The sequence below is a fragment of the Capra hircus genome, chromosome 25 (assembly GCF_001704415.2).
Source record: "Capra hircus breed San Clemente chromosome 25, ASM170441v1, whole genome shotgun sequence".
NCBI lineage: Eukaryota > Metazoa > Chordata > Mammalia > Artiodactyla > Bovidae > Capra > Capra hircus.
Window position 1 is genome coordinate 39,216,850 of NC_030832.1, and position 27,927 is coordinate 39,244,776.

A 27,927-nucleotide genomic window follows, 5' to 3' on the forward strand; every position below is an offset into this window, starting at 1 on the left:
GGAAAGGAGCCGCTCCGTTTTCCTGAACAGCTTGGTCGCCCCCACCTTGATGTTATTTCGATTTAATTTAATGGGCGATTATCGAACCCTTGCTGGAGGCAAAGGCCAGAAGCAGCCGGGCTGATGGGAAGTCGGGCTGATGGGAAGTCAGGCTGATGAATGGGTTATCAGTGAATAGACATCTGCTAGAAGCCGACTGAGCGACTTCACTTTCACTTTTCACTTTCATGCATAGGAGAAGGAAATGGCAACCCACTCCAGTGTTCTTGCCTGGAGAATCCCAGGGACTGGGGAGCCTGGTAGGCTGCCGTCTATGGGGTCACACAGAGTCGGACACGACTGAAGTGACTTAGCAGCAGCAGCAGCTGAAGCCTGGGTGTGTGAGAATTTGCCAAGGGAGGGCAAACAGTGCCTGATGCTTCTTAAACAAAGGTCAGTGAAGATAGGGATAACGAGCACTTCCTGTGGTTTCCTGGTCGGGGGGGACGGCAGCTGCCGTGGATGATGGCAGAGAACGCCAGGCTGACCGGTTCTGAGCGGTGAGTGGACGGCAAGGACGCAGAGGTGGCGAGTGTAGACAAGACGCTTCAACAGCTCTGCAAGATTTGGTCTAAAGGAGGGAGCGAGGGGACCCGGGCCACTGGGCGCTAGACTCTTCTTTGAGGGCTGCAGCTAGAAGGGTGTTTATTGGTGAGGGGGAAAGAGCCAGTGGAAAATGCTTTGTGGTCACAGGTGCGTTGGAACCCCTGGGAGCTTGGGGAGGAGGGGATATAGCACGAAGAATCAGCGACAGACTGGAGTTGGGAGAAAGGCCTGGGCAGTACGGGATGAAGGTGAGGGCAGGGGCACAGAAGTGTGCAGACGGGGGAGGAGGGGAGAAAAGCTGCTCACCCGAGTCCTTCCTCTCTGGAGCACCCACTGAACTCGGATCTCCATGGCTTCCTTGGAACCAGCACTGTTAGATCCATGGCACCTGATAAGGAGGCGACACGGGCTGAACTGTGTCTCCTTCCCCAGATGCCTGTGTGGAAGTCCTGGCCCCCAGCACCTCAGAAGGTGACTGCATTTGGACATAAGTTCTTTAAGGAGGTATTGGGTTGGCCAGTAAGTTCGTTGGTGTTTTTCCATAATAGCGTACAGAAAAACCTGTACAAACTGTTTGGCCAACCCAATATTTAAGCTTAACGGAATCATAAGGATGGAACTCTAATCCAGTGGGACTGGTGTCACTATAAGAAGAGACACCTGCAATGCCCAGAGCAAAGGCTACGTGAGGACCCTGAGGAGCGGCCACCTACGAGCCAAGGAGAGCAGGCTCAGGAGAAACCCAGCCTCCCGAGACATTGATCTTGGACTTCCAGCCTCCAGGGCTGGGAGAGGATAAATGTCTCCCAGGAGACACAGGAGACACAGGCCTGATCCCTGGATGGGGAAAGTCCCCTGGAGAAGGAAATGACAACCCACTTCAGTATTCTTGCCTGGAGAATCCCGTGGACAGAGGAGCCTGGGGGCTATAGTCCATGGGATAGAAAAGAGCTGGGCACAAGCGAGCATGCACGCATGCATTCATTCAAGCCACTCAGCTTCAGGTATTTTGCTGTGGCAGCCTGAGCCGACAGGAGCAGAATGGGCTGCGGAAAGAGGCAGGGCTGTCTTTCTGTTGAAGTTGCCAGCATCAGTGGCCGCTGGAAGACTCGTAGACGTTTTGCAGAATCACATAAGCACAACAAAGAGGTGGTTTCCACTCAGAGGATGGGCTTGGGATTTAGACAGACTTGACTTTCCATCCAGCAAGTCACGTAACCTTCCTGAGTTTCAGATGTTTTATTTGTAAAAAGAAGATAACAAAACCCACCTCAGAGGGTCACTGGGAACGTAAAGTGATATATATAGAAACATGGAGCACGCTACCTAGTAACCATTATCAGATGTTATTAAGAAGGTGGTATGTGATTGGGCCATGCTATTTTCTAGTATTATTGAGAGGGAAATCCATTCCTGCTTGTTACACTTCGTCATTTAGTGAGGAATGGGGGCAAGGAGTGGGGTATGGCACACAAATTGGCTTCGTGCTGACTCAGGTGAAGAATCACCGTGAAATATAACCCTGGGAAACCAAACTCAGAGAGGCCAACATCTGCACGCAGCATTAAGCCTGGCACACGGGAGGCAGTCAGGCCGCACTGGCGAATGTGTTTGTGAATGAAAAGAATGCACTGAGGTTAAACCACTGAACATCTGTAACCATCTGTTGATTGGTTCACCCTCTTTGTGTTGCAAGTAACAGAAACCCATTCAAGCCAGCCTAAGCCAAAAAACTAAAAGAAATTTTTTTAAAATTTACAAACAGTGGGAGGGGGGCAATTTGTCAGCTTGGAAACTGGAAAGTCAGGATGTCTACTTCAGGCACAGTTGGATTCAAGGGCAAGATGGCCGGAGTGGTCTTCTCTCCTTTTCTTCTGTACTGGTTTACACCCAGGCACGTGCCTTCCACGTGGTGGTCCTGGCAGCTCCTTCCAGGATCCCACCCTCTATACACCCCATGATACCTCCAGAAGAAAGGGGCTTCCTTTCCAAACACTTCTAACTTGAGTCTTGAATTGACTCTCAGCCGCCTGGCCAGAGTCCCAAGAACCAGTCTTATCCACTCAGCAACATTCCAAGGCCTGGGGGCAGAGGAGGGATAATTTCCCAAAGGAGAAATAGGGAGCTTCCCCCAGCAGAAGGGACACTGGCTGCTAGGCAGGCACAGATCGCCGTTGCCCCCAGACTGACAGCATCTTGAGAGGGGTCCGGTGACTCAAGGGTGACTAGGTGAGACAGAAGGACAAGCATGGTGCTTGGAGGACACACGAGCAGGGTGAGCAGAGCTCTGCTGGGTCTGGGGAGGGCAAGGCCCTCTGAGGAGCGCAAGGAGGCCGGGAGGCCCCCAGGACGCCTGGCCGTGGATGTACACAGCAGACTGATGGCAACGGGCTCTGACTCTACCTGACCCTGAGCCCACACCCTCTGCCGTGTGGTTTTGCAGAGTCTCTCATCAAGAGGGGCTTCCCTTGTGGCTCAGTTGGTAAAGAATCCGCCAGCAATGCGGGAGACCTGGGTTCGATCCCTGGGTTGGGGAGATCCCCTGGAGAAGGAAAAGGCTACCCACTCCAGTATTCTGGCCTGGAGAAGTCCATGGATTACATAGTCCATGGGGTCGCAAAGAGTAGGACGCGACTGAGCAACTTTCACCCACCCATCCCCTCTCATGAAAAGGGGAGTCTATTTTCCCTCCCCTAGGATCTCTGGCTGGGCTCGTCACTTGCTTTGACAATAGAATGTGACAGAAGGGATGGTGTGACAGTTCTGAGGTTAGGCTTTCAGGGCTTTTCTCTGCCTTTGCTTGTTCTCCTGGGCCCTTGCCTTTATCATGTGAACTGTCCTGGCTATTTGGCTGGAGGATAAGGGACCACTCGAAGCCATCTCAATGGTCCCAGCCAAGGCCCCGGACGTGGAAAGAGCCCTGTGTGACTAGCAAAGCTGACCACTTACCCACAGACGACTGCAGACACATGAGTGAGTCCACTGGACCCAGGTCAGATTAGAACTGCCCAGGTGACCCATGGACTCAAGAGTGGTAGTGGCTGCTGTTTTAAGTCACTGAGTTTTGGGCCAGTTTGTTACACAGCATTGTGTGGGAAATAAGTAACAGCTACAAGGCATTACAGGCTCCCCTGGTGGCTCAGACGGTAAAGAATCCGCCTGCAATGCAGGAGACCTAGGTTCGATCCCTGGGTCAGGAAGATCCCCTGGAGAAGGGAATGGCAACCCACTCCTGTATTTTTGCCTGGAAAATTCCATGGACAGAAGAGCCTGGTGGGCTACAGCCCATGGGCAAAGAGTGAGACGCAACTGAGCATGCACACACAACACATTATGGGGAGAAAACCCAGCTAGCGATTGGCTTGTCCACCTGGGTCCCCTGGTATGGGGCTGGATATAGCTGGAGAGGTTTCTAGCTTGCAGGAAAAATGCCATACAGGGCCTGGAGGGTCATGCTCATTCATAGGCGGTGCAGTCTCTACTCTCTACAGACCTCACACAGGGATTTTAATGGACCTTCCGACACGTTTCTCATAGACAAAGGCTTACGAAACTTATGAAACTTATCCAGCTTGAGCTGCTGGGCAGAAATGCCCTCCACAAGCCACCTCTGGGTGCATATCTCCCACCTGAATCACACAGTTTGGTTTAGACATTTCTATATGGTGGCTGTGAGTGGGACACAAAGAAAGAACATATGTGGGGCTGGTGGGAGACTGGGAAGAATTGAATGGGTCCCCAATACTGTCCAGGGGCAACACCAGCTACTCAGTCACGTGGGAGAAAGAACAGCCCAAAGGGTGGGCTCTAAAGCCGGTTCCAGGCTTCTCTGGAAGAAAGTCAGGGCAAGAGGTAGCTGGAAGTTGCCGACCCAGGGCTTGTCAACCAGAGAATGGAAAGGATGGAACAAAGAAAGGAAACCGATGCCCCCAGCACCCGCCCTGCTCCTAGCATCCAGGTAACTCCCCCCTGCATCCTGAGATATACATGTAAAACAGACTCTGGGGCCCCAAATCTGTCCCAGACTGAATGCCTGAACGTGGCCTGTTCTAGGGATCACCACCACCCACCCAGGAGAGAAGCCCAGCAACCGGCCATCAGGTCCTGTTTATCCATCACCTAAACACCTTTCTGTTTTCTCAGCCCCTACTTAACGTCCCCCTCCTGCTCCCAGACTTCCCACTTCCAAGTGACCACTTCTAAACTGGATTTCAGTTTCTCAGTGGGATAAAACCTCAATTCTGCAATCTACCATAAGGATCTTCTGAATCCTTGCCTGTATCTCTGCCCAGCTGCTCTCCAGCACGCCTGCCTCGGTTCTGGGCTGCAGTGGACTCAAGCCTCTTTTGGCTTTCGAGGCGGATTCTAGGTGCGCACGCCCCTCCCCCACCCCCGCCCCAGGTCCCTGCACTTGGGTTTCCCCTTCCAGCCGGCCAGCCTTCTTCCAAGCAGCCCCAGGTGTGGCTTGTTCAAGGGCATCTGCCTCCGTCTCCACAGTCCGAGGTCTGCGGGCTCTGTGCTCCGTGAGAAAGTCTCCTGGGCGCGATCGGAGCCGGCTCAGGCTAGGTTCAGACGTCCTTGCTTGGGGCCGGGCACGGTCAAGCCAAGTGGCTGCCCTAGTGCGCGGACACCGCCCTCGCTATCCCCACCTCCTCGGACCCTGAAGTCCTGAGGGCCGAGAGCGGGGCGGGACCGGCGGGACGGGCGGGACGGGGATGAGGGGAACAAGGAAGCGCGGGAAGTCGGCGGGCGATCCACCCGTACCGGGGAGTCAGCGCGCAGGCTCCGGCCCCGCGCCCTCAACTCTTGGCGCCCCGGCTCTGCCCTGAGAAGGGGTCCCCGCACCTTCGCGGGCGGCTGGAGCTGGACGGCTGAGGTAGCTGGAGACGCGCGGGTGGCTGGGCCCCACTCCGCACCCGGACCGCTCTGGGCCACGCGGGGCGGCGTCCGCGCGACCCTCTCGGGCGCAGCCTCGGGCGTCCGTCTCCGCGCGCGGGCCGCCGCCGTCACCAGGCCAGGGGCGAAACCATCCCCGAGCTGCGCGGGCCCTCGGCTGCCTGCAGGTCGCCCAGCGCTCGCTGGGGACAGAGGAGCACGTGCGGAGGGGCTGGGTCAGCGGTCCCCGCGCCCCGCCCACGGCCCGGGCGGACACCTATGGCCCCGCCCAGGTGGGCGTGTCCTTCACCAGGGCCCCTTTCCCACCTCCGGCTTCACGCGGGATCCCCCTTCCTTTGACCTCGGGCCCTGCCCTCTCCCAGGGCCTCCCACCCGGGCTCACCTCGAACTTGCTCATGAACTCCGCGAAGATGCCGAAGAAAGCCTCGGAGGTGGTGGCTTTAGAATCTTCCCCGAAGAAGGCCAGCGCCTTGCCCAGCTCCTCCATGGCCTCTCGCTGCAGCCCGTCCAGCGCCCGCAGCAATGGCTGGGCCGTCTCCAGGAAAGACTGACGGCCTCTGTTAAGGAAAGGGCTCCGGGCCCCTGGGGCAGGTACTCCGGCAGTGACCCAAGCCAGCGGCCTTACTGCCCCAGGGCCCTTTGTTTTCCTGGGCACCATGCCTCCGTCAGAGGCTCCTGGCTTGTCCTGACACCCGCCACACCCAGCCCAGCCTCACGCCGTTCACTTGCTCCCCTCTCTGTGGGGCAGCTCTCTCTGCTCTCCTGGCTCTGCCCAGAGGCTACCCCATTCTTCCCCAACAATCCATGGAGGCGGCCCCTTATTACTCTCAGCCTGTTCTCCCTCTCTGTCCTTTAAAAAAAAACCTATAGCATTTGTTACTACCTTTCCTCTCCTGACTGCCTCTGGCTAGTCAGACAGGACAAACCTCTCCTTGTATCTTATGACCGCAGTCTGGGCTCTGCTGCCCCCCATCCTACCCTGCCAAGAACAGACAGGGCAAGGGAGTGGCTTTAGGCCAACCAGAAGAGCTCCTTCTCAGTTACAAACAGCCTCGGCATAAGTGCTTAGATTCTAAATGACCTAAGATGGACCCTCTTCTAGAACCCCTGCACCCACAGCAGCCTCTGCCCAGACTCGCTGCCAGGACATGGGGTCTGCACTGGTCGCTGGAGTGATGGCCAGCTCTCCCTGACCCCCACCCACCCCTGAGTCCACTGTGGCCCTGGGGCAGGATACCGCCATGACCACGGCAAACTTGTCCTCGCTGGAGGGGGACATGCTCTGGCACGCAGCCTGGATCTCACTGATGGTGCCATGGAGGTCAGCCAAGTCGCTGGTCAGGGCCCGCTGGTTCACTGTAGGCAAGGCGGTAGAGCCTCATGGGGACTGCCCAGGAGGCCAGCCCAGGACAGTGGGGGCTCTGCCTCCCCACCCGCCCACCTGGCTTACCTTTGGCAGCCAAGGGCACGGTGGGCAGGTCCTGAGCAAAGCCCAGGAGCTCGGGGAAGTGCTGGCTCAGCGACTTGGCGAGGATGTGCAGGAAGGTGGACTTCCCGTCCACCGTCTTGGTGGAGTTCAGCTGCAAGTGACCCCCACACACATTCTCCTCCAGGACCACATCTGACTCCTGATCACAGGGGCTCAGCCCTGCTTCCCCGGACTGTGGCATCGGTTCCCCACCCCCGACACTTGCCAACTCCAAAGCTTATAAACGGATGGCTAGTAGTCCTTACTCTGAAGCTCTTATCTGCTGGGATGTCGCAAGCTTGTCCCCTGGCCCAGATCTTTGAGACCCCCATCAGGAACCAGTCCTTCCCATCCCCAGCTAGGGGAGACACCTAGGTTCTTTTTGGTCCTTGTGAGTTTGTTCTTGTTAGCAGATGGAGCCCAAGATTTTCTAACCCCAGCGAAAGTGGGAGCATCATTCACGGTTTTTCCCTTTTGTGGTTTTCTGGAACCATCTGTGGCCCAGCTGAGCCTCAGACACCCTAAACCGTTCATATCTAGAAACAGACTTGTCCTTCCTCTCTTAAAAGAGCAACCAAAGGTGTTGTGGTGGAAAGTCCGAGACACACAGGGGGAAGGCTGGACATTTGAGGTCTCCTTTTTCTGGTTCTAGATCTTTCTGGGGTAGGACTGGCCTGACGGTGGTTCTGGTGTCGAGGGCACAGAATCCACCAGGTAGGACTCTCCCTTTCCTCCTGGAGCCTTCTCCCCTGTCTCCTCCTCCCCCACCACTCTGTCTCTCCAAGGCCTGCAGAAGCCACCTTGCCTCCCCACCCTTTCAAGCCCCAACCTTTGCTTCTGTTACATGCTGGCTTCACGTAGCGGCTCTTCCTGCCAGGGAGCCTCAGTGGTAGAACCAACAGATGGACGACTGCCTGACCGGCCCCCTCACCTCCGTCAGGAAGTTGATCTTGAAGCCCGTGGTTTTGTTGGTTTGAGGCTGTCCATCGTTGAGATAGTTGCCCATGGCCAACACAAACTGGGGAGGGAACGAGAAGGCAGGTCCTCCCCCACTCCCTGGCCCCTCTGGTGATGGGCCTCCAGGCTGGAAGCCCCATGGGCCAGAGGGGCAGGCAGACTGATCTGAGAAGGGGGTGGCCCTGACCTCCAGGATCTTGGCAAGCTTCCGGCTGTTCTTGAGTTCGAGGGAGGCCTGGCGCAAGCACTCCAGGCTGCCCCGGATCTCCTCTGTCTTCTCCTGGAGGGTGGCCTGGAAGTGGAGGCTGCGCAGGCGGGTCTTGTATTCGGGAACCGATAGCATCTACCAGAAAGGCACGGCCAGCATTCATCCACGCCGCCGGGAGGCCCTGCCCCGGGGCAGCCTGGCGGGAGGGTCAGCGCGCGGCCGGCATCCCCTTAGGAAAATAAGCACGACCTCTAGGGAGCATCCTCATCCCATCTCCCCTGGACCCCGAGTGAGACCTGGCCGTTAAAGGTGTAAGACTCAGAGAGGTGTGAGCGTGGGGCCAGGAGGGGAGCGGGACGCATGCATAAAAAGAGAGGGCCGCGATAGAGGAGGCCAAGGCCCCAAGGTGGCCGCCCCTGGCCCCGGGCGGGTGGCCCGGCCGCAGCACCTGCAGGACGAACTGGTCGGGCTCGCTGAGGCGGCCGGGCGCCTCGCGGTAGGCCTGGTAGCGCTGCTCCTCGTCGGCGTCGGGTGCGAAGAGCAGCAGCTGCGCGAGGTGCGCGGGCTCCAGGCGCCGGGGCTCCATGCTCATGAGCACTTGCCGCAGCTCCGCCGGGCTCAGCTTCAGGTGCGCCAGCAGGATGGCTGTGGGCGGGACCGCGGGGTGAACGGGGCGAGGCCCGGGCTGCTGGGCGTGGCCTCGGGGTGAACGGGGAGGGGCCGGGGCTGCTGGGCGTGGTCTGGGGCGGGACAGGAGCCGGCCCAGAGGAACAGAGGACCAGAGGACCAGAGGATCCATCCTGCGACCCTTAGAGGGAAGCGTTCTCCAGGGGACAGACCTAGATTGAGTAGGGCCTGTGGAGCTGCAAGGAGATCCAACCAGTCCATCCTAAAGGAAATCAATCCTAAATATTCATTGGAAGGACTGATGCTGACTCTGAAACTCCAATACTTTGGCCACCTGATGCAAAGAACTGACTCATTAGAAAAGACCCTGATGCTGAGCAGGACTGAAGGCGGGAGGAGAAGGGGACGACGGAGGATGAGATGGTTGGATGACATCACCGACTTGATGGACATGAGTTTGAGAAAGCTCTGGGAGTTGGTGATGGACAGGGAGGCCTGGCTTGCTGCAAGTCCATGGGGTCACAAAGAGTGGGACACGACTGAGCAACTGAACTGAACTGTGGAGCTGGGGCCAGAGAACTAGCGAGGGTCTTAAAGGGGCGAGCAGAGGATGCGGCTGGAGGCAGGGCCAGAACTGGGAGCAGATCACAGGATGGGGGCAGAGCCAAGGACGGCACCCGAACCTGGGAGGGAGCGTTCACACAGCCTGGTGGCAGGTGCTGGGGGCCCCCACAGCCCGATCTCTACTATCCACTGGGGTGAATCCGAGGCTCTGTGGCCCCAAGGGGTCGTGTCCTGCCCCCCACCCCCAACTCCTGGGCCTCCGCAGCCCCTCACAGGTATTGTAGGCCTTCTTGTGGGACAGGATCTCCACCACCTCCTTCTTCCTGAAGGGCTCAGGCCCCGGCACCGGCTCTGGAAGGGAAACTTATGGTTTAGGGAGGGGAGGCTAGGCTGAGGCTACTGGGAGAGAGCCCAGGAAGGGTGTGGCCACAACCCACAGTCCCGAGGTCCCTGACCATGGACTTGACTGAATCAGCTCCAGGTGTCCACACTCTCCTCACTCATGGACTCTGGAGTCCAGCCTTGCACACTCAGTGTGTGTGGTGTGTGTATGTCCCTCCCCCATCCTCTCGCCCCTGGGCCCCTGGGCCCTTGGGCCTGAGCCGGCACCATCAGGAGAACCGGCCACCTGGTGACTGTAGATGCTGCCTGGAAGGACAACAGTCTCTCTCTTCCATCCCAGGACCACTGTCCACACACACAGTATCCTAATGACAGGGAGACACGCAGAGGCCAGTTAGGGGAGAGAGAGAGGCTGGACGGGGCATCAGTCTACCTGATCCTGACTTTGAACAAATTACCTGGCCTCTCTGTGCTTCCTCATCAGGAAGCTGGGGTGATCACAGCCCCCACCTTACAGAACTGTCACAGGATTAATGTAGAAACAAGGGTGTGTGGCATTTGGTAAGCATGCAATACCTGCCAGTTATTACCATCTCCAGTATTGAAGTGGGGAAACTGAGGCTCTGAGATGTTAAATAACTCAGGGACTCAGGAAGTAAAGGGCAGTTTGTTCAGACCTTGGGGCTCTAAGCCCTGGGACCTCCACAGAAGGCAGTGGGTGGGCTGCCACAGAACCTGGCTCCCCTCGGCCCCTGGGGCCACTCACTGGCGGCTTTCTGGGTGCCAAAGTGGAGCTCCAGGTCGAGGTATTTCACCATGTCGCTCAGCTTATCGTAGTCGGAGTCCTCCCCGAGCTGCGAGGGAGGGGGAGGTTCAGAGTGAGCAATAGCACTGGCAGCTGGATTGCGGTCCCCCACTGCCCCCCACCCTCTGAGGGCAGCCCTGGGCACTCCCGGAGGGAAAGCCTCCACCAAGCCCTGGCATGAACCCGGGGACGGGACGGGAGGAGACTGCAGGCGAAGCCATTGATAAATCATCCAAGTTATCACTGGGCGGTGAGCTGGCTCCTCTTGCGATCAACAACACTCAGACCTGGAACACTCTCCGCGCAGAAGCCAGCAAGTTGCACTGGAACAGGGGGTACCGGGGTTGTGAAAGGGCTGGAGCCGCCCAGGGAGGCTTAGGAAGGTGGCCCAGGGGTCCGGGGCTGCTCTGAGGTGTCCTTTGCTGGCAGTGAGTTCACCAGAGCTGCCCTGGGTCCCCGAAGCTGGGGAAAAGGAAGCAGGGAAGTGCCAGAGGCTAGGAACCGGCTGAGTGGCTGTGATGACTGATCCAGATGAGAGGTGACAATCTAGAAGGCCCATGGCTGCAGAGGCTTGGCCAGATGCCTGACCCGTGTCCCTGTGTCCACTGCAGTAAACCAGTGGAAGCATCACTCTGCAGAGCAAGGCTGCAAGGCCCATCTGAGGCTGGTAGGAGTCTCCAGGGGACCCAGGAGGTCCCTGTTCATGACTTTGTCCGGCTGACCACCCTTATTAGTAACATGAGAAGGTTCCCTGGAGATGTGGGCTGATGCCAACTTGGCTGGGAAGGCAGGAGATGGAATTGGGACCCAGGAGGTGGCAATGGGAAAAAAAAATGACAAGCATGCTCCAAAGGAGAGTGGCTGCAGTAAGGACATGTTACTTGGCGTCCTAGGAAGAGGAGGGGACTGCATGGAGGAACGATGGCGGGAAAGAGTACTGAGATGGGGCAGCCCCCGAAACTGGAGGGTTCCTCGGCCAAGTGAGGAGTGTGATATCCAGATCAGAGGAGATGAGGGCCGTGTTTTCTCCTCTGAACTGGTGAAGCCCCTCTGGGAGTTCCATTTGGGGCCTGCCCTTTGACAGACTGTGGGGCTAGGAACCATGTTCTAGGGCAGTGACCCAAAGAACAGGGATGGGGTGGACCTGGCTCATCCGACGGGCTGGTTGACCTGTGGATAAGGAAATACACCTGCTCTGCCTGATTTCAAAGGGCGGGACAGAAAGCAGGGCATGGGAATCCTGGTGAGACAAAAATTCCAGAGCAAGGCAAGGATGGTTGGTGAAAACTGTCCAGTGAGGAAAGGGATGTCTCGGCAGATAGTGAGCTCCCCATCAGTGAAGGTGATCAAGTAAATATTGGCAGTGCTGTTTGGGAGGAAACACGCGCATCAGAGAGAAGGGGTGGGGGCTTCCCTGGTGGCTCAGGGGTAAAGAATCCTCCTGCCAATGCAGGAGACATGGTTCAACCCTGACTGGGGAAGACCGCACAAGCTGTAGAGCAACGAAGCCCATTCGCCACAACTACTGAGCCTGTGCTGGAACCCGGAAGCGCAACTGCTGAGCCAGGACACCCTAGAGCTTGAGCTCCGCCCCAAGAGAAGCCACTGAGATGAGAAGCCCGGGACCGCCAATGGAGAGTAGCCCCCGTTCTCTGAAACTAGAGAAAAGCTTGCGCAGCAGTGAAGACCCAGCACAGCCAAAAAGAAAGAAACTGCAAACAGTGAAAGGGGAGAGGCTGCTGCGCAGGGCTTTGGACCAGCCGCCCTTTTCAGAATCCTCTGGTCTCGGCTCCTGTGAACACTGCACATGGCAGGCTGTCAGACTGCTCAAACGTCTGAGACTCTCTAACCAGCGGCCCTTCTCTCAGCTCCAAGAGCCTAAGGGGACCATTCAAAATCTCGAGTGATAGCTTTCATGGGTGAGAGCGGTGCCTTTTCTGGGTGTCCCCAGCATGTCACCGGCTCAGGGACACTGACTGGGCTTCGGCGCCTGTGTTGACCACTGAGGGTGAGCGTGTCCCTGGACCGAGCTCTCATTTGTCATCTGCTGAGGATTGGGAGGGCCCAGGGTTGGTCAGCTGATGTTGGAAGCGCCCTGGAGGTGGACCTTGTCTTCACCGCTGCTGCCCGAACTGCCTCCCCTGGTGCAGAATGCTCAGGGTCCCCAGGTCACCTACCTGTCCCCAGATGGTGCCTTCTGAGTTCTCCACCTGCTCCCACCGCAGGCGCTTGACACTCATGTGGCTGGTCTCGCTGCGGCGGTGGCCCAGGCCCCGGGGAAGCATGGGGGGTGCACAGGGGACGGGTGGGGGCAGGGGCGGCGGGGGCGGTGGGGGGACCGGGTGGCCGAGCTGGGCGAGGGGCTTGGGCAGCGCTGGAGCAGGGCCCCGGGGCCCGTCCGGGGTGCGGGAGCTGCTGGGCTTGGGGTCATGGAAGGGCAAGGGCGGTGGGGGCGGGGGGCTGAGGGGGGGCGGGGGGATGTGGTCGGAGAGGGAGGAGTAGGTCAGGGAGCTGCCTTCCTCGCTGCTGCTGATGCACTCGCTGGCGCTGCTCCTCTCGTTGGTGATGAAGCTGCCCTGGTCGTCGTGGAAGCTCATCTGGGGAGACAGCCAGGCGAGGGGAGGGCCAGGCGGGGCCCCGGGGGAGACTGGGGCAGGGGCTGAGGTGTGGAGGACCCGAAGGCCTGGGGCAGCGGAGGCACGGCCCAGGGGCTGGATGGGGTCGTCGGGGGGCGTCAGCCTGAGGCTGTGGGTGGGACAGCCTGAGCTGGCTAGGGAACCTGAGAACCAGTACATGGGGTGGCCTTGGGTAGGGGGGTGTCGAAGCTTGAGCCAAGGGTGGGATAGCTCCAGCTGGGGAGCGGGGTGTCCTGGGAGAAAGGGACGGGGTGCCTGGGGCACAGCCCTCAGGGCAGCAGGCCTCTGGCAGGAGCCCTGGGATCCCAGTCCCCTTACAGGCCCCCCACACGCCTCGCCCCCCACACACGTGCCTGTGTGCTCACCTCCTCATAGTCATTCTCGGGGCTCAGGAAATCCTCCACGATGGTGACCCGGGGGCCCAGCTGCTCACTCAGCGCATCCAGGAAGCGGTCGGTGTCCCGGCTTCGCACAGGGCGGGAGAAGGCGAAGAGCTTCCGGCGGCTGGAGGGGCGGCGGCTGGGGTCCGGGCTGGGGGGGCTCTCGGCGCAGACGGGCCCGGGGCCCGGCTGAGGGGAAGGTGCCCGGCTGCTGTCCAGGCTGGCGTAGGGGTGGGACTCGGAGCTGCTGGGGGAGGCCAGGCCCTCTGAGCACAGCGGGTAGTAGCAGGGGGAGGGCAGGAGCTGCTCGCTGGGCCATGAGATGCTGGACCGGGTCCTGGGCCCTGCAGTGGGGGGCAGGCCGTGAGGACCCCTCTTGGGTCAGTGCCTGGGTTCCAGCGCAGGCTAGGGGGAGGGTGCCAGGGCAGGTGGGCTCTGTGCCCCTGGGCACCTTTCTTTCCCTCTCTGGACACAGTGCAGGAAGACTCTGGTAACTCTGCCCCTCCAGGTCTTCCCTGAGGGTGATCGGAGGCCATAGTGGATGAAGGGCATGCTGCTGGGCCCAGGACAGGCAGACCCTGCTCATCCTGGAGAGGATCCCAGGGTCCCACCCGGAACCCACTGAACACAAGACGAGGGCGAGGGGGTCTCCAGGCCAAAGTCTCGGGGTACCTCCCATACCCAGCAAGCCTTTGGCTCACAGAAGTATCACCCAGGGGTTCTGCCTTCGGAACTGCAGAGAAACCGTTGTGCGAGCGTCCATCTTTGCAGCTGAGCCATTCACAGAACAACGCACTCTATCTAGTCTATACAACAGCCACACGCTGACTGAGGACCCCACCCCTTGGGAGCAGCCCTCCACTTTTCCAGATCCACAGTGGGGGCGAGGATCAGAGAGGGGACACAGGAGGGGGGGCAGGACAAAGCGGATCTTGATGGCCTCTAGCCATGGAGGCTGACCGGGTTCCCCAGCATTCAGTCCCACGGCCACAGAGGAAAAAGGGGCTCCGGGGGGGTATGCCTGGGGGTATGCCTGGCCAGCTGGCCAGGAGGCAGGAGAGGCCCTCGGGAGCCGGGGCTGGAGAGCCTCTACCTGCTGGGCCTGCCGCGCTGGGCAGTGGCGGGGAGGCGCGGGCTCGGGAGCTGGTCCCCATCTTCCCTTTGAAGCTGCTGCTCAGGCGGGACTCGAGCTCCGCGTAGACGGCTGACATCTTCCGGGAGAGGCGAGGTGCAGGTGAGTCCAGTCAGCCCTCACCTCCCCCCACACACGGCCTCAGGGGCAGGCCTGGGTGGTCTGGGAGGGCAGGGTCTGCCCCACCTCCATGGGCCACCCATTCCCAGCTCCCTGCTGACACCAGGAGCAGGCGGAGAGAAGGTCTCACCATCTTGGGGTTGGGCGTCTCGGGGAGGGATGTGCCGTCTCCCGCCTGGCGCTCGCCTGGGATGGGAGGAAGGGGCATCTCTGGACAGTCGCTGGGACCTGCCAGGGGAATCAGGAGGGCCGAGTCCACCACGGGGCAGGGGTCTAGTGACTGCCTCTGAGCTCTAAGGGTTAGACCCCAACCCAGGCCCTGGAGAAAGAACCACCAAGCCCTGCAGACCCGGGGGGAGGAGGCACCGGCTCAACCCATTCGGGGATGTCTCATCTGGCCAAGCCCATTTTGCAGGTAGGAAAACTGAGCCCTGGCCCCGCCCTCCCCCCAGCCCCGCTTGCGGCCTGTTGGTCGTGGGCCTCACCACAGCCAAGGCTGGCCTCCAGGCCCTGGGAGCGGAGGCTGCGGCGGCACATGGAGGAGGCCCTCAGGGAGCTCCGCGTCTGGGGCTCAGGCGCCGGCTCAGGCTCCAGCTCTGGCTCCGGCTCGGACTCGGGCTCTGCTGTGGGACCAATGGGAAACGGGCTCCTTTTTCTCTCAGCCGGACAAGGAGCCTCCGAACACAGGGAGGGCGAGGGCGTCACCTGTGAGCCCGGCCCTGCTTTCAGGGGGAGCCCTGGGACGGGAAGTGGGGTGCCCGGCACAGGAGGTGCCCCAGGCAGTGCCGGCCTGAAGACGGAGGCCGTGCGGAGGGGGTCACAGCCCCTTACCCAGCAGGTCCTTTCTCACGACAAGAGCCTAGGACCCCTGACTCCAAGGTCTCCCCACCTGACGCCACGGCCCGCAGGGGTGACATGGAAGATTCCAGGTCAGGGCAGAAGTGTGGGAGGGACTCTGCTGCCCAGTCTGCATCTGAGTTCACACCCTCCCCCCCCAAGCCCCAGTCGTGGGTCCCCAGGGCGAGGGTCAATGGCCGCCGGGGGGGGGCACGTAAGGGATGTGCAGGCGGTCCAGAGCAGGTGCCCAAGGTTTGGCCCCCTTTGGATGCCCGCAGCCCACGTGCTGAGGTGTGTGTGGGCAGCAGTGGAACGGCATGGGGGTCACAGGCTGCACAGGGACCCACAGGCTCTCGTGTGGGTCTGCGGGCTTCAGAGCCCACCAGGCAGGGTGAGCTGGCCGTGTGCTCACAATCCAGGTCTGTAAACAGTGTCCACATGGGCTCCTTCATCTGTGCCACCCTCCCTGGGGTGCAAAGCACAGCCACTGTGGAAACCCTCACATGCGGGTGAGAAACCCGGAGACCCCTGGCGTTAGATGTGCGTTTGAAGTCTAAGATGGGATTTCCCTGGTGGTCAAGTGGCTAAGACTCTGTGCTCCCAAAGCAGGGGCCCCGGGTTCAATCCCTGGTCAGGGAACTAGATTCCACGTGCCCCAGCTGAGTTCACATGCCGTAACCAAAGATCCCACATGCGGCAGGGAAGATCCGGCACAGCCAAATAAACAAATATTTTAAAAAAGAGTCTAAGGTTATCCTGCTTTAGGGATCAAGCTGGGAAAGTGCATCTGTGGAGCCAAGCAAGGGACCAGCCTGGGGGTGTTGGGCATGTATCTACAGGCGAGTCTGGCTCTCTGCGACCCCATGGACTGTAGCCCGCCAGGCTCCTCTGTCCATGGGGTTCTCCAGGCAAGGATACTGGAGCGGGTTGCCATTTCCTACTCCAGGGCATCTTCCCGACCCAGAGATCGAACCTGTGTCTCTCTGTGTTTCCTGCTTTGGCGGGTAGAGTCTTCACCACTGGGCCACCTGGAAGATGCTAGCTACAGAGCACAGGGGTGCCTCTGCGAGTGGGAGGGGCCAGGCCGGCTGTAAAGCCTCCCTGCTGAGAACAGGCGTCTGGCTCCTCGCCAGGTGGGCGGGCCAGGGGGTGGGGCCGCTCACCGGTCATGGCCGTGTAGCCCAGGAAGCAGGCGATCTTCTCCTGGCAGAGTTCCTGCTCCTCGTAGGTTAGCAGCTGGTAGATGAACTGCCAGAGGACCTGCTTGGCCGGAGTGTCGAGCACCGGGTAGACATCGACGATGAGGGTGTCGATGTTCCTGGTGGGGGAGGGGGGTGCAGAGCGAGGAGTTCGTGACTCAGGGGCTCACCAGAGCGGCCAGGGTGGGGGACGGGAGCCCTTCCTCTCCTTCCCCAGACAGAGAAGTGGGCGGGAAGGCTGGCTCTGCGGACAGCCTGCAGGACTCAAATCCCAGCTCTGCCACCTGCCAGCCAAGTGATCTCCTCCAATTACTCATTTCTCTGTGCCTCAGTTTCCTCCTCTGTAAAATGGGAGACAAAGGAGTTCCCTGGCGGCTCAGGGGTCAGGACTCTGGACTTGCACTGCTGTGGCCCAGGTTTAATCCGTAGTCGGGGAACTAAGATCCTGTAAACTGGGTTGCTTGGCCGGGGCAGGGGAGCGGGGGCGGGGCGGGGAGTGAGGGGAAAGCATCTACCTCACAGAGCTGTTGTGAAGATTAAAATGGATAGAACGGGGGCGTCCCTGGCAGTCCAGTGGTTCAGACTCCACATTGCCAATGCAGGGGGCACAGGTTTCTCTGGTCAGGGAACTAAATTCCCTGCTGCAGGGCCAAAAATTTAAATTTAAAAAAAAAATGTATAGAACATATTTGGAAAACTGACTCAAGGGACTGGCAAAGGATGGCCCAAGGCCCCAAATTTGGCCCTCCACCTGTTTTTGTAAAGCAAGATTTACGGGAACATAGCCACCCGCACTGGTGTATATTGTCCTTGACCATTTTCAAGTGACAACAGAGCTGAAGGGCCGTAAAATGTTTGCTGTCAGGCCCTTTCCAGAAACAGTTTGCTGATCCCTGCATTGTATGGAAAAAAATAAAACTGATCCTCACAGAACACCACATATAAAGATGAACCCTGGGTGGATAAAAGACCAAACTGTGCAAGGTATGATTATGAAACTAACGAAGATAACGCAGGAGATTTCTTTTAACCAAGGAGCAGGGAAGGACTTCTTGAATAAAAATTCAAAAGCCAAAGCCATAAGGCCCCCTATGCGTTGGCTGTGATGATACAAAACCAAGAAAACCTGGAGCTGATAATACTAGATATAACAGAAGCAATGAGAGAATAACAAATGGAAGAAGATACGTACAATGTCTAAAATCAACAAGGAATCGGTATCTGAAACATACAGGGAATTCTGGCCAATTTCAAGTTTTGCTTTTTGGAATTTCCTGTAATTTTTCCCACATATATTTGTTCCATGGTTGGTGAAATCTGGAGATGCAGAACCCACAGATATTGAGGGTCAACTGTGGGTGTTATAACTTGGATGAATACTATTTAGTTGCTAAGTCATGGCTGACTCTTTCGACCCCATGGACTGTAGCCAGGCTCCTCTGTCCATGGGATTTCCCAGGTGAGAATACTGGAGTGGGTCGCCATTTCCTTCTCCAGGGGATCTTCCCGAGCCAGGGATCAGGGTCTCCTGCGTTGTAGGCAGATTCTTTCCCACTGGGCCACCAGGGAAGCCCGAGTGAATGTTGAAAACGTGCCAAATGAACGAAGCCAGACATAAAAGTCCACACACTGGGGCTCCTTGGTGGTCCAGTGGTTAAGAGTCCGCCTGCCAGTGGAGGGGACATGGATTCGACCCCTGGTCCAGGAAGAATCCCACATGCTTCGGAGCAACTAAGCCCGAGAGTCACAACCACTGAGTCCATGCTCCACAACAAGAGAAGCCGCTGCAACAAGAGGCCCACGCACCGCAGCTAGAGCGTAGGCCCTGCTCTCTGCAACTAGAGGAAGCCCGTGCGCAGCAACCAGGACCCAGCATGGTCACAAATAAATCAATTAGAATTTTAAAAAGTGGGAAAATAATTATAAAGAAGTCCACGTGTCATACGCTTCCAGCATTTGAAATCTCCAGAACAGGGAAACCTACAGAGAAGGAAAGTAGATTACTGGTGGTTTAAGGTGAAGGGGGCGTGCGGGAGGGTGAGGGGGTGGGAACAGCTGTGAAATGGTTGGGACTTCCTTTGGAGGCGATGAAAATGTCCTAAAACTGACATGGTGGTGGTGGTTACGGCACATTTGTGAACATTCTAAGAGCCAGCGCGTTGTACACTCAAATGCATGAATTGTATGGTATGTGAATTACATTTCAACAGACATATACATTTTTGTTTAAACCGAAAAAGGGGATGAAGAAGTAATTGGCTTTGCAAAGACCAAGACAATGACACTCTGGGCTGAGGCATGTGATAAACACTCCTGCTGCCACTGAGGTGGGAAAAGAAAGATGCTACTCCAACCCAAACAGGGTTGGGCTGGTCGTGAGTGCTCCTGGGTGGGTGTTTCGAGGGTCCTGCCAAACACCCTGCAGGGGCTCACTGTCTGCTTCAATTTACAAAGAGGGCTGGGACCTGGCCAGGTCACGTGGCTAGGAGGTGTCAGAGTTGGGGTTTGTTTAGGGCAGCCCAATGGCCCCCCCACTCTCAGGAGAAGCTCAGGCAGGTGAGTGGTGGTGAGTCCTGGCAGGATTTGGGTCCACCCACACCAGCCCCCGCCACCCTGGGGTGACCACCTGTGCTGGAAGAAGCTCTCGAGGGCCCGGCAGACCCCGTAGCGCTCGGGGGGCGTGAGCAGGTGCTCCAGCTGCTGGCTGAAGGTCCTCCCCTGCACTCGGATACTGGACGGGAGGATCTCTGCCACCCACTGCAAGGAGGTGAGCGCCGACGACGGGTTGGGGGAATCCATCGAGTCGGAATCTTCCGGGGGGCAGGCCACAGGAAGGAGACGCACGAGTGAGCCGGCGTCCCCAGGCCAGGCAAAGTCTGCCCTTCGGCTGGGGCCAGGGGACCTCCCGAGCTGGGCTGAGTGCTAAGGACGGGGCTGGAGGGGGAGCCCTGAGGCTGCCCAACCTGGGGAGGGAAGCTGCAGGGGAGAGCAGAGGCCTCGGTAGACTCGGGAATCCCACCCCTGGTGACCCAAGTAGGGGCTCCAGCGGCCAAGGTGGCCCAGGGCCACGGGTGTCTCACCGCTGGCGAATGGGACGAGCCCCTCCTCCACCACCAGCGTGGGCATGGCACCGCTGCCCTGGAGCATGGACACCACCTTGTCGTGGGAGCAGTTCCTGCCAAGCAGAGGTGGCCCCGGAGGGCTGACCCAGCATGACCAGAGCGCACAGCCAGCCGCCGGACCCCCGTGTCCTGCTGGTGGAGGCCGCACGGCGAGGCCACAGGTCGGCTCGAAGCCAGGGCCCTGCCTCGCCCGAGCGTTAACCTCCTCTGCAAGAGAAGCTCCAGGCCCAGGGCCAGCTGGACACTTGTGGGTACAGGAGGCATCATGACCCCAGCCCCCTGGGTAGGTCCCCCCCCACTGCCAAGGGAATGACACACACGACCTATTCAACTCTTCGCCCCAAGCATGGAGCCTGGGTGTCTCCCGGTTTGAAGGACGATTTGACATCCTGGAGGGTAGGAAGATGGATTCACGACTTCCCATAGGAGGGGGAACAAACAGGGGACCAACTGGTCCGAGGCCTGTGGCCAGGATGTCCCAGGAGTCAGGAGTCCTGGGGGCTGTTTGCCACTAAGCTCCATGTCCCCAACAGCCTCTGACCTCATGTCCAGTCCATTGAGGAAGAGGATCCGGTCGCCTGACTTGAGAGAGGCATTGTCAGCCGGGCTCCCTGGAAGCAAGGTGAGAGGGCGGGTCAGCTGAGCAGGGACCTGCCCCAGGGAGCCTCATGTTGTTGTCCTGTTTTACAGGCGAGAGAACGGGTGGGTGGCAGAGATCAGAGGAGCCTTTCTCACAGATCCATGCACCAGAGATGTGGGATGCAGAGGGGCAGACGGAGCTCAGCATCAGCAGGTGCGCCCATGGGGATGGGTCACTGGAAGTGTCGCGCTCAGGGAGGGGCCGAGGGGGCAGGACAGGCCCAGTGACCCCGCCCTGTGGGTGGTGACAGGGTGGGAGAGCTCAGTGCAGTGCCAGGAGGGAGCTGTGTTCCCCGCAGAGAGCATCCACAACGGAATGCGCTTCCTCCCCAAGAAATGAAAGTCTTCCCTCCCCTGCTGACCCCTCACTGGAGGGGCGGCAAGGAGGAATTCCTCCAGATGTCTCCATTCCACAGGGGCAGGCCAAGCGTGGAAGAGGGGGAGTCCCTGGAGTCTGGATACTGGGAAGAAGCCCTGGAGCCCTGCAGCCTGCCCAGCAAGTGCCCAGTTCTCAGTGGGCAGTGGGCACAGGGAGGGTGGCGTGGGGGCCCAGGAAAGGTCTGAATGGAGAACTTGGCTCTAAGGTGACCCTGCTCTTGGAGGGGGTTAGCCTGGACTGGGGAAGATGTGTCATCTGGGTCGGCTGCTCTGGGACACTTAGAGGACACAGGCTCCTCAAGGTTGGGACCTGAAGAGGGGAGCAGCTGCTGACCATCGACCTCACAGGCTCCTTTGCCCTGTTCTGAACAACCCACTCATCCCTCACCAGGCAAGACAGACTCGATCCAGACAGGTCCATGGCCACGCAGCGTGAAGCCGAAGCTCTTGTTGCCCTTGTAGACTCGGACTGTCCTGGGGAGAAAGAAGGGGTGGGGTGGGGGTCGCTCAGTGTGCCTTTCTCTGGGGAGAGGAGCCCGCGGGGAGCAGGGGATGGCAAGGTCCCGCGTCCCGCTCCCCTTAACCTCTCCTGGACCCCAACCCCTAGGTGCCCCCGCTTCGCCCCCGCGCCTTCGGCCCGGGTCTCCATTCCTGAGCCCACCGACCAAGAGGCGTCCGCAGCCCGTCCCGGGTACCTGCGCGCGCCCCCGGGGCCCGCGCGGCCGCCCAGCAGAGAGGCGGCCTTGCGCGGGGGCGGCTCGTCGGGGCGGCGAGGGGCGGCGCTGGCGCGCGTGGACACCAGGAGGCGCTCGGGCCGCTCCTCGCTGCGGCTCCGGCGCAGCCGCTGCGCTCCGTGCGTCCGCCGCGCGCGGCACAGCTTGCCCAGCAGACCCTGAGACACCACCTCGTCGAAGCGCGCCCGGTGCTTCTTGGGGATGAAGATCCTGCGGGCGAGGACCACAGAATCGGCAAACTTCGTGGGCGCCGTGGGCGCTCTCCTCCGCCCAGGAGTGGCCCGGGGCATCAGTGTCCCCCTCGGGGCCTGGACTCGTGCCCTAGTGGGCCCGGGTCACCCGAGGGCCGCGGCGCCCAGCTCGCTCCTCTTGGGGAAAGCCTCCTTCCCCAGGTCCCCGTTACTCTGGCCTCAGCGCCCTCCAAGACCTTCCATGGGCCTGTTCCTTCTCTCCCCCTTTGTTTTCCCATCTCTGGCTTCCCCGGACTCCCTGTCTCATGCCCTCACACCAGCCAGGCCAAGCCGCAGCCAGCGGTCCCCCCCAACCACCTTCTCCCTGCCTGATTCCAGGAGAAAACCGAAGCCACCACCCGCGCTGGCGTCAGACTTCACCTAGACCCTCAGGAGACTCCCAGCCCCAGCGCGGGTCTCTTGGCAGACCCCTCAGCGCGGGCGGGGACTACGGCATCCAGTCTTGCTCCTACCCCTTGACCCAGCCTGTGGCCCCCGCCGGCACACTCTGCTGTCCTGGCTGACCTGGCTTCACCCTTCAACACCCTTCCTCCAGTTTAGTCCAACATGTTTTAGGAAGTCCCTGCTATCAGTGCCAGCCAGGCACGGGGCTTCAAAGCTGAAGGCACTGCGGTTCCTGCTCTCTGAGCCATTGACCTGGAAGTGACGAGAGGCCCTGGGGAGGCTTGCACGGTCCCCTGTTGAAGTCCACACCCCGGGACGTTTCTGTGGTGCCCCTGGGTCTCCTCTATAATCTGGGAAGCTCTCGGAGGACTGGGTCTGTAGCTCGGGTGTGAGCCACGGTGACCGGCCAGGGCTGAGCAGAGTTAGGACTCAGTGAAGCAGTAAAGAGGGTGGTCCAGCAGTGGCCCCCCACACCTCTGAGGAATGGCAGCGGTCAACATCCTGGGGCTCCCTGGCCCCTGGCAGAGGATTCTCAGGCTCAGAGGGAGTCCGTCTTGTTCCAGGGCCATGTGGCTGCCCATGGCTGAGGTGGAACCCGGGCTCTGGGCCTCCACACTGTCACCAGGCTCCACTGAGGGCCCTTGAGGTTCTGGTTGCTAGTGAGGCCTCCCTGGCTGCGTCCCAAGGCTCCTTTCCCTGTTCTCTGGACCAGGAGCCGGCGCCAAGGGCATCTGGGGAGGGCAGGGAGCAGTGGCCTTGCAGCCAGCGGACATACAATCCCTCGGAGGTCGCCTGATGGCCCCCACTCAGCTCCCTTGATCTCTGTGGGCAGGTTTAATTAGGGCAGGTGGCTGCCTGGTGGGAGGGAAGGGATGTGCATCCTTGGGGAGGAGGGTGCACCCCCCGCCCTGCCCCATGAGCTCTGGTGCAGATCCAGACGTTCCAGGCAAGCGGAAGGCAAGAAATGGCCTGCTCGGCTCTGCCAGGAGAGCCATCACCCGATACACTCATCCTTGCCCACCCCAGCGATTCCCGAAAATCCAGCGCCTCAGCCGTGTTCCCTGGATGGTCTTTCAAGGTCTGCAGAGCCAGACGTCTCTGTCTGCTGGCCTGCATGGTCCCCGCCCGACTCCTGCCCAAGCAAAGCAGAGATGACAGGTGGGAAGTGTCTGCTTCACCCTTTGGGCTCCAGCCTCAGGCTCTAGAATGTATCAGCCCAACAGCCGCAGCCCCTAGGTCCAACCCTCTAGCAGCAGTTAGAAAGGGCCTCCCCCACCCCCACAGTGGGAACCAGGGTGAGTCACCAACTGCCCAGGTGGGAGAAGGCTGGGTACCCTCTGCCCTCCTCGGTGTCCGTGGGGCTGAGATGGGAGCCTAGCCTGCCTGGTGTGCCAGATACCCTTCCTGGCTGGTGTGGGCCCTCCGTGCGCCTCAGTCTGGCCCATGCACTCCAGCCCTGGGTCTGCTTGGAACTGACAGTCCCGGCAGATCCAGGTGCATTGGGGCCTCATAGACCACTGTGGCTGATGGATCGACGCCCCTTTGAACCACGGCCTGACTACAGCTGTCCCCAGACTCCCAGGTCCCTGCTGTGACGGCAGGTTTCTCTGTGGCCACGGGGCTCTTTGGGAGGCCACCCAGTGACCTTGCACTCAGAGTTAGTCTGTTCTCTTAGGGGGCCAGGTCCAAATCCAACTCCAGATTCTCATCGGGGGTTCCCGCAAGGCCCTCTCTCTACATCACCGTCTGTGCCTCGCTCTCTGTCTAGTTCCCTGGATCTGTCCAGTCACACGAAGGAAAGAGGACTTTTCAATTCCATCCTTGGTCCCCACCCAGCATCCCGACCCCTACGGCGGCGGGCCAGTGCCCACAGCGGGGAACCCCCTCTTTAATACCCTTCGGGTTTACGTCCACCCTCCCAAGCCCCTGCCCCCAGTCAGGCTGGCTCGCTGGGTACGCACCCAGAGCAGGGAAGCCCCTCGGTGCCCGAGCCCCACCCCTTTTCAAGTCAGCCGGAGGCGGGTCCGTCGCACCAGGGCGCGCGGTTCCCGGGGGCTCAGTACGCGCGGTTCGGGGAAACTACCGAAAGTGCCGAGAGAAGCCCTGGTCCTTCCCCATCTGGAGCTGGCGAAGGCGGCGCGCCAGGTGCCGATGGCCCGGGGGTGCGGAGCCCGGAGCGGAGCGAGGGCGCGGCGACTCCACGCGCCTCTGCCGGGCGAGCGCGCTCAGCCCCTCCCGAGCAGGCTGGGCCCGCGGCCCCGTGCCCGCCCCTCTCGGGTGGCCCCGCCCCGCCCCGCCCCTCCGGGAACTCCCGTCTGCTCCTCGCGAGCTGGGGCCGTTCGAGCCGCCCCTCGGCCTCCTCTGGCCCCCGTCCACGAGCCCTTCCCCAGGCGCCTCGCCTCTGATCCCTCGGGCTGCGGCGCCCCGGAGAGTTCCCCGCACTGGCAGCGAGACCGATCCCGACAGTTCAGAGGAAGCTCCGATTGCCTTATGTAGAGTCTAAGAAGGCTTTCTGGAGGCGGTGGCCTTTATGCTATGACTGAAGGACTCAGCCGCTGTTAGCCAGGGAGACGTTCCCCACTCACCAAGGGGGAAGCTCCGAAGAAGAGGCTAGAGAGGGAGGCCTTGAAAGCCCTTGTCAAAGCTCAGCCTGCACTCATGAGAACAGAGAGGAGCCATGGGAGGGTCTAAGGGTTGAGGAGGAGGTGGAGGGGCCCTGAAGGTTTTGGTACACCAGGGATGGTGCGATGCTGGGAGGGGCACAGTGAAGGGTGTTAGGATGGGACAAGCGGCCAGTCTCTAATGAGCAGTAGAGTTAATGAGACCTGGGGGCAAGTGAGGAGGGGGCAGGTGAGGGTGATGGTGGGGGAATAGGGGGTCTCCCTGAGATGAATGTGTTCTACTGGAGAGGAGAAGCCAGAGCCTGTCCTCACTTGGGGTCCCCCGGGGCCTGGCCTCAGCCCTGCTCACAGTGAGCACAGCTCCCTGCATCCACCGGCCAAGCACGCTCACCGTCCCGTCATGACAGAGCCCTTCCTGGTGGTTGTGCACCAGCTGTGACGGCCCAGCACCCGGAACCAGGCCCGCCTGAGGACTGTGACGACTCCACGTGTCTGTGGGCACTGGAGCTGTGACCACGGAGATGCTCCTACTTGAATCTGGACACAGCCAGCCATGCACACACTGCTGTGGGGCCACCTCAGAGCTGGCGCCTCTGATCCAAAGCAGCACAGGGTGGGCTGGACTGGCCTTTGCTCAAGCATCTGCCCCAGCAAGAGGGTACTACCAAAGGGCAGATCACACTCGGCAGGGCTTCTCAATTGGGGGTGACTTTACCCCTCAGATGACATTCGGCACTGTCTGGGGACAGTTTTGGTTGTCACAGAATGACAAGCGGGAGGAGGGAGGAGGCCAGGAATGCTGTAAGCTAAGTACAGGAGAGCTCCCAACAACAGAGAAGCATGTTGCTGGTGCCAGGGTTGAGAGATCTCTCTAGGGAGAAAGAGACCTTCCCGAGGGTCAACCAGTTTAATCGAGCATGTGCTAGACCGCCTGCCACTGCTTCTGACATGCTGGCACCAAATTTTCCAAGTAACCTTGTGTGATGTTGTCTCTGACACTTGTCATTAAAGCAGAAGAGGGTAAAGGAGGTGCTGGAACCCTAAAGCCCAGTTTCTCAATGAATCTCTTTGATGCTTGTAGTTGGCAGAGTCTATTTACATGCCTTCCCACCAAGAACCCTGCTGGGAACACATGGAAATGATCAACCCTGTTTTATGGATAAACTGTTGAGGTTAGTGAATCTGCTCAAGTTCACACTGTCCATGAGTGGACTGGGGGTTCAAGCGAGGTGTGCCAGGACTCAAAACCCAGCTTCCCCAACCACCTCAGCAGCTCCCCTCTCCTCTCCCCTCCCTCCCACCCGACCCTTCCCTTCTTTGCCTGCTCCCTGAAACAGCAGCAGGGCGTGAAGGCCACCCTGCTTGCCTGTTCCCTCTCAACCGCGTCACACTTTCCAAACCCCCTGGCCTGTCCTAATTAGAAAGTCATTTTTATCACTTCATCAAACTGGGATCCCTTTGGGGACAGACCCAAATCAGGCTCTGAGCCACAGGAGTAGCTGCCATCGTAAAGAAAGATAAGACCTTCTACTTACATCGCTGCCACTGACCCAAATCTCACCCTCGCGGCTACACTAAGATGAAGAGGCCACGTTGGCCAAGATTGATGCAAGTTGCGGATGGACATGCTCCCCGTGTGTGCCGTCCTGTAGGGCGGCCACCAGCCAGACGGGGCCACTCCATACTTGCCGTGTGGCTGGTGAGACTGTGAAGCTGAATTTTAAATTGCATTTTATATTCATTAAGTTTCATTTTAAAGAGTGACATGTCGCTAGTGGCTACTGCTCTGGCTGACCCAGCTTCACGTTCTCACGGCTCCTTCTTTCTCCACGAGTCCTCTGCTTTGGCCCCTGGACCACCCTCAGAAGCTGCGCGGTGATGTAAGTGGTTCCAGCCTTGGTCAAGCGTGCACACGCGCCTGCGCAGGTGTATCTCCATCTACCCTGTGCGTCCTCAGGTGGCCAGGCTGTCGCACTCCACTCCCCTCAGTCGCAGGGTCAGAGCCCTACCAAAGCGGGGTGCCTCACAGCTAGGCACAGTTGGTACCTGAGATTGGGTTCCGCAAGGCGGCACTCCCACCTTGGCATTCTGGGGTTCCCCTCTGTAGCTGGATGCCTGGCCCTGATGAGCTATCTTCCCTCCTCCACAGGACACATGGCTGCACCCCACTGGTCGCGGTGCAGCCCTGGAACTGCCACCTCCTCTGGGCAGCCTGCCCTGACAGCCCTGTGCTGCCCTTCGGCTGGTGCTCAGCTCTCAGAATCACGGAAAACCGACTCTATGCCATTCCTCCGTGCCTTCTCAGAGCTCTCTCGGGAAGGGGCTGCGTGGGGATCACCACTTGACCCCTAGAACCCAGTCCATCAGCCCCTGGAGCCCGGTGGTGGGGGTGGGGAGTGGGGGATAGGGGCGGAAGCCACGCCTGCCAGGGGACCCCTCTCTCTGCAGAGCCCAGCTGGGCGCCGCCCCCTCCTCCGGCAGCCTCCCCAATTTTCCTGTCTCATTGACACGCGCTGACAACAGAGGCTGCTGTTTCATCTTCGCCAGCGGCGCCTCGGGGACGCTGCGGGGACGGGGCATCCCCAGGGGTCCAGAGTTCCCGCTTCCCAGGCTCTCAATCAAGCACGCCCAAGGGGGCGCCTCCTCCGTCCCCGCCTCTTTTCCTGACCCGCTGCCAGCAGCTCCGGACGAGCGGTGGAGGGGAAAGGCAGGCACCGGGGTGTCCCAGGAGGCAGATCGGCTGGCCCGGCAGAGGCGGTGAGGACGGAAGCCTGGGCAGCGCCGAAGGGAGGACCGATGAGGCGGACCGCGAGGGCCTCCGGCTGCTAAGAGCCGTCAGACACGCGTGCCAACTTCCCCGGGGACAGCCTGGCCGCCGGGCCCCTGGCCCAGCCCTGGTGCGGAGGGGCGGGGCTGCTGGCCCCAGGGAGCCCTTCTGCCCCAGCGCAACATCTCTGCAAATTTGTTTCTAGATGTAACTTTTTTTTCCTCTCGGATTTTCCCGGCAAGGGGCAGACCCCTAACTCACCCAAGGCAGCTCAT

The 27,927-nt window shown here is 59.8% G+C and overlaps 1 protein-coding gene across 1 annotated transcript; it reads right to left on the minus strand.

Annotated features, from left to right (window-relative positions):
- GRID2IP (Grid2 interacting protein) lies at nt 1,812–27,927 on the minus strand. The gene is made up of 21 exons (XM_018041060.1): nt 27,914–27,927; nt 21,591–21,839; nt 21,284–21,369; nt 20,420–20,489; nt 19,837–19,931; nt 19,383–19,566; nt 16,721–16,875; nt 15,206–15,340; nt 14,851–14,948; nt 14,562–14,679; nt 13,454–13,812; nt 12,630–13,049; nt 10,414–10,501; nt 9,579–9,656; nt 8,563–8,759; nt 8,094–8,249; nt 7,881–7,967; nt 6,932–7,061; nt 6,719–6,837; nt 5,864–6,028; nt 1,812–5,663 (listed from the first exon to the last, which is right to left on the minus strand). Exons 1-21 carry the CDS (start codon nt 27,925–27,927, stop codon nt 5,592–5,594), a joined length of 3,075 nt encoding a protein of 1,024 aa, XP_017896549.1. The 3' UTR covers nt 1,812–5,591.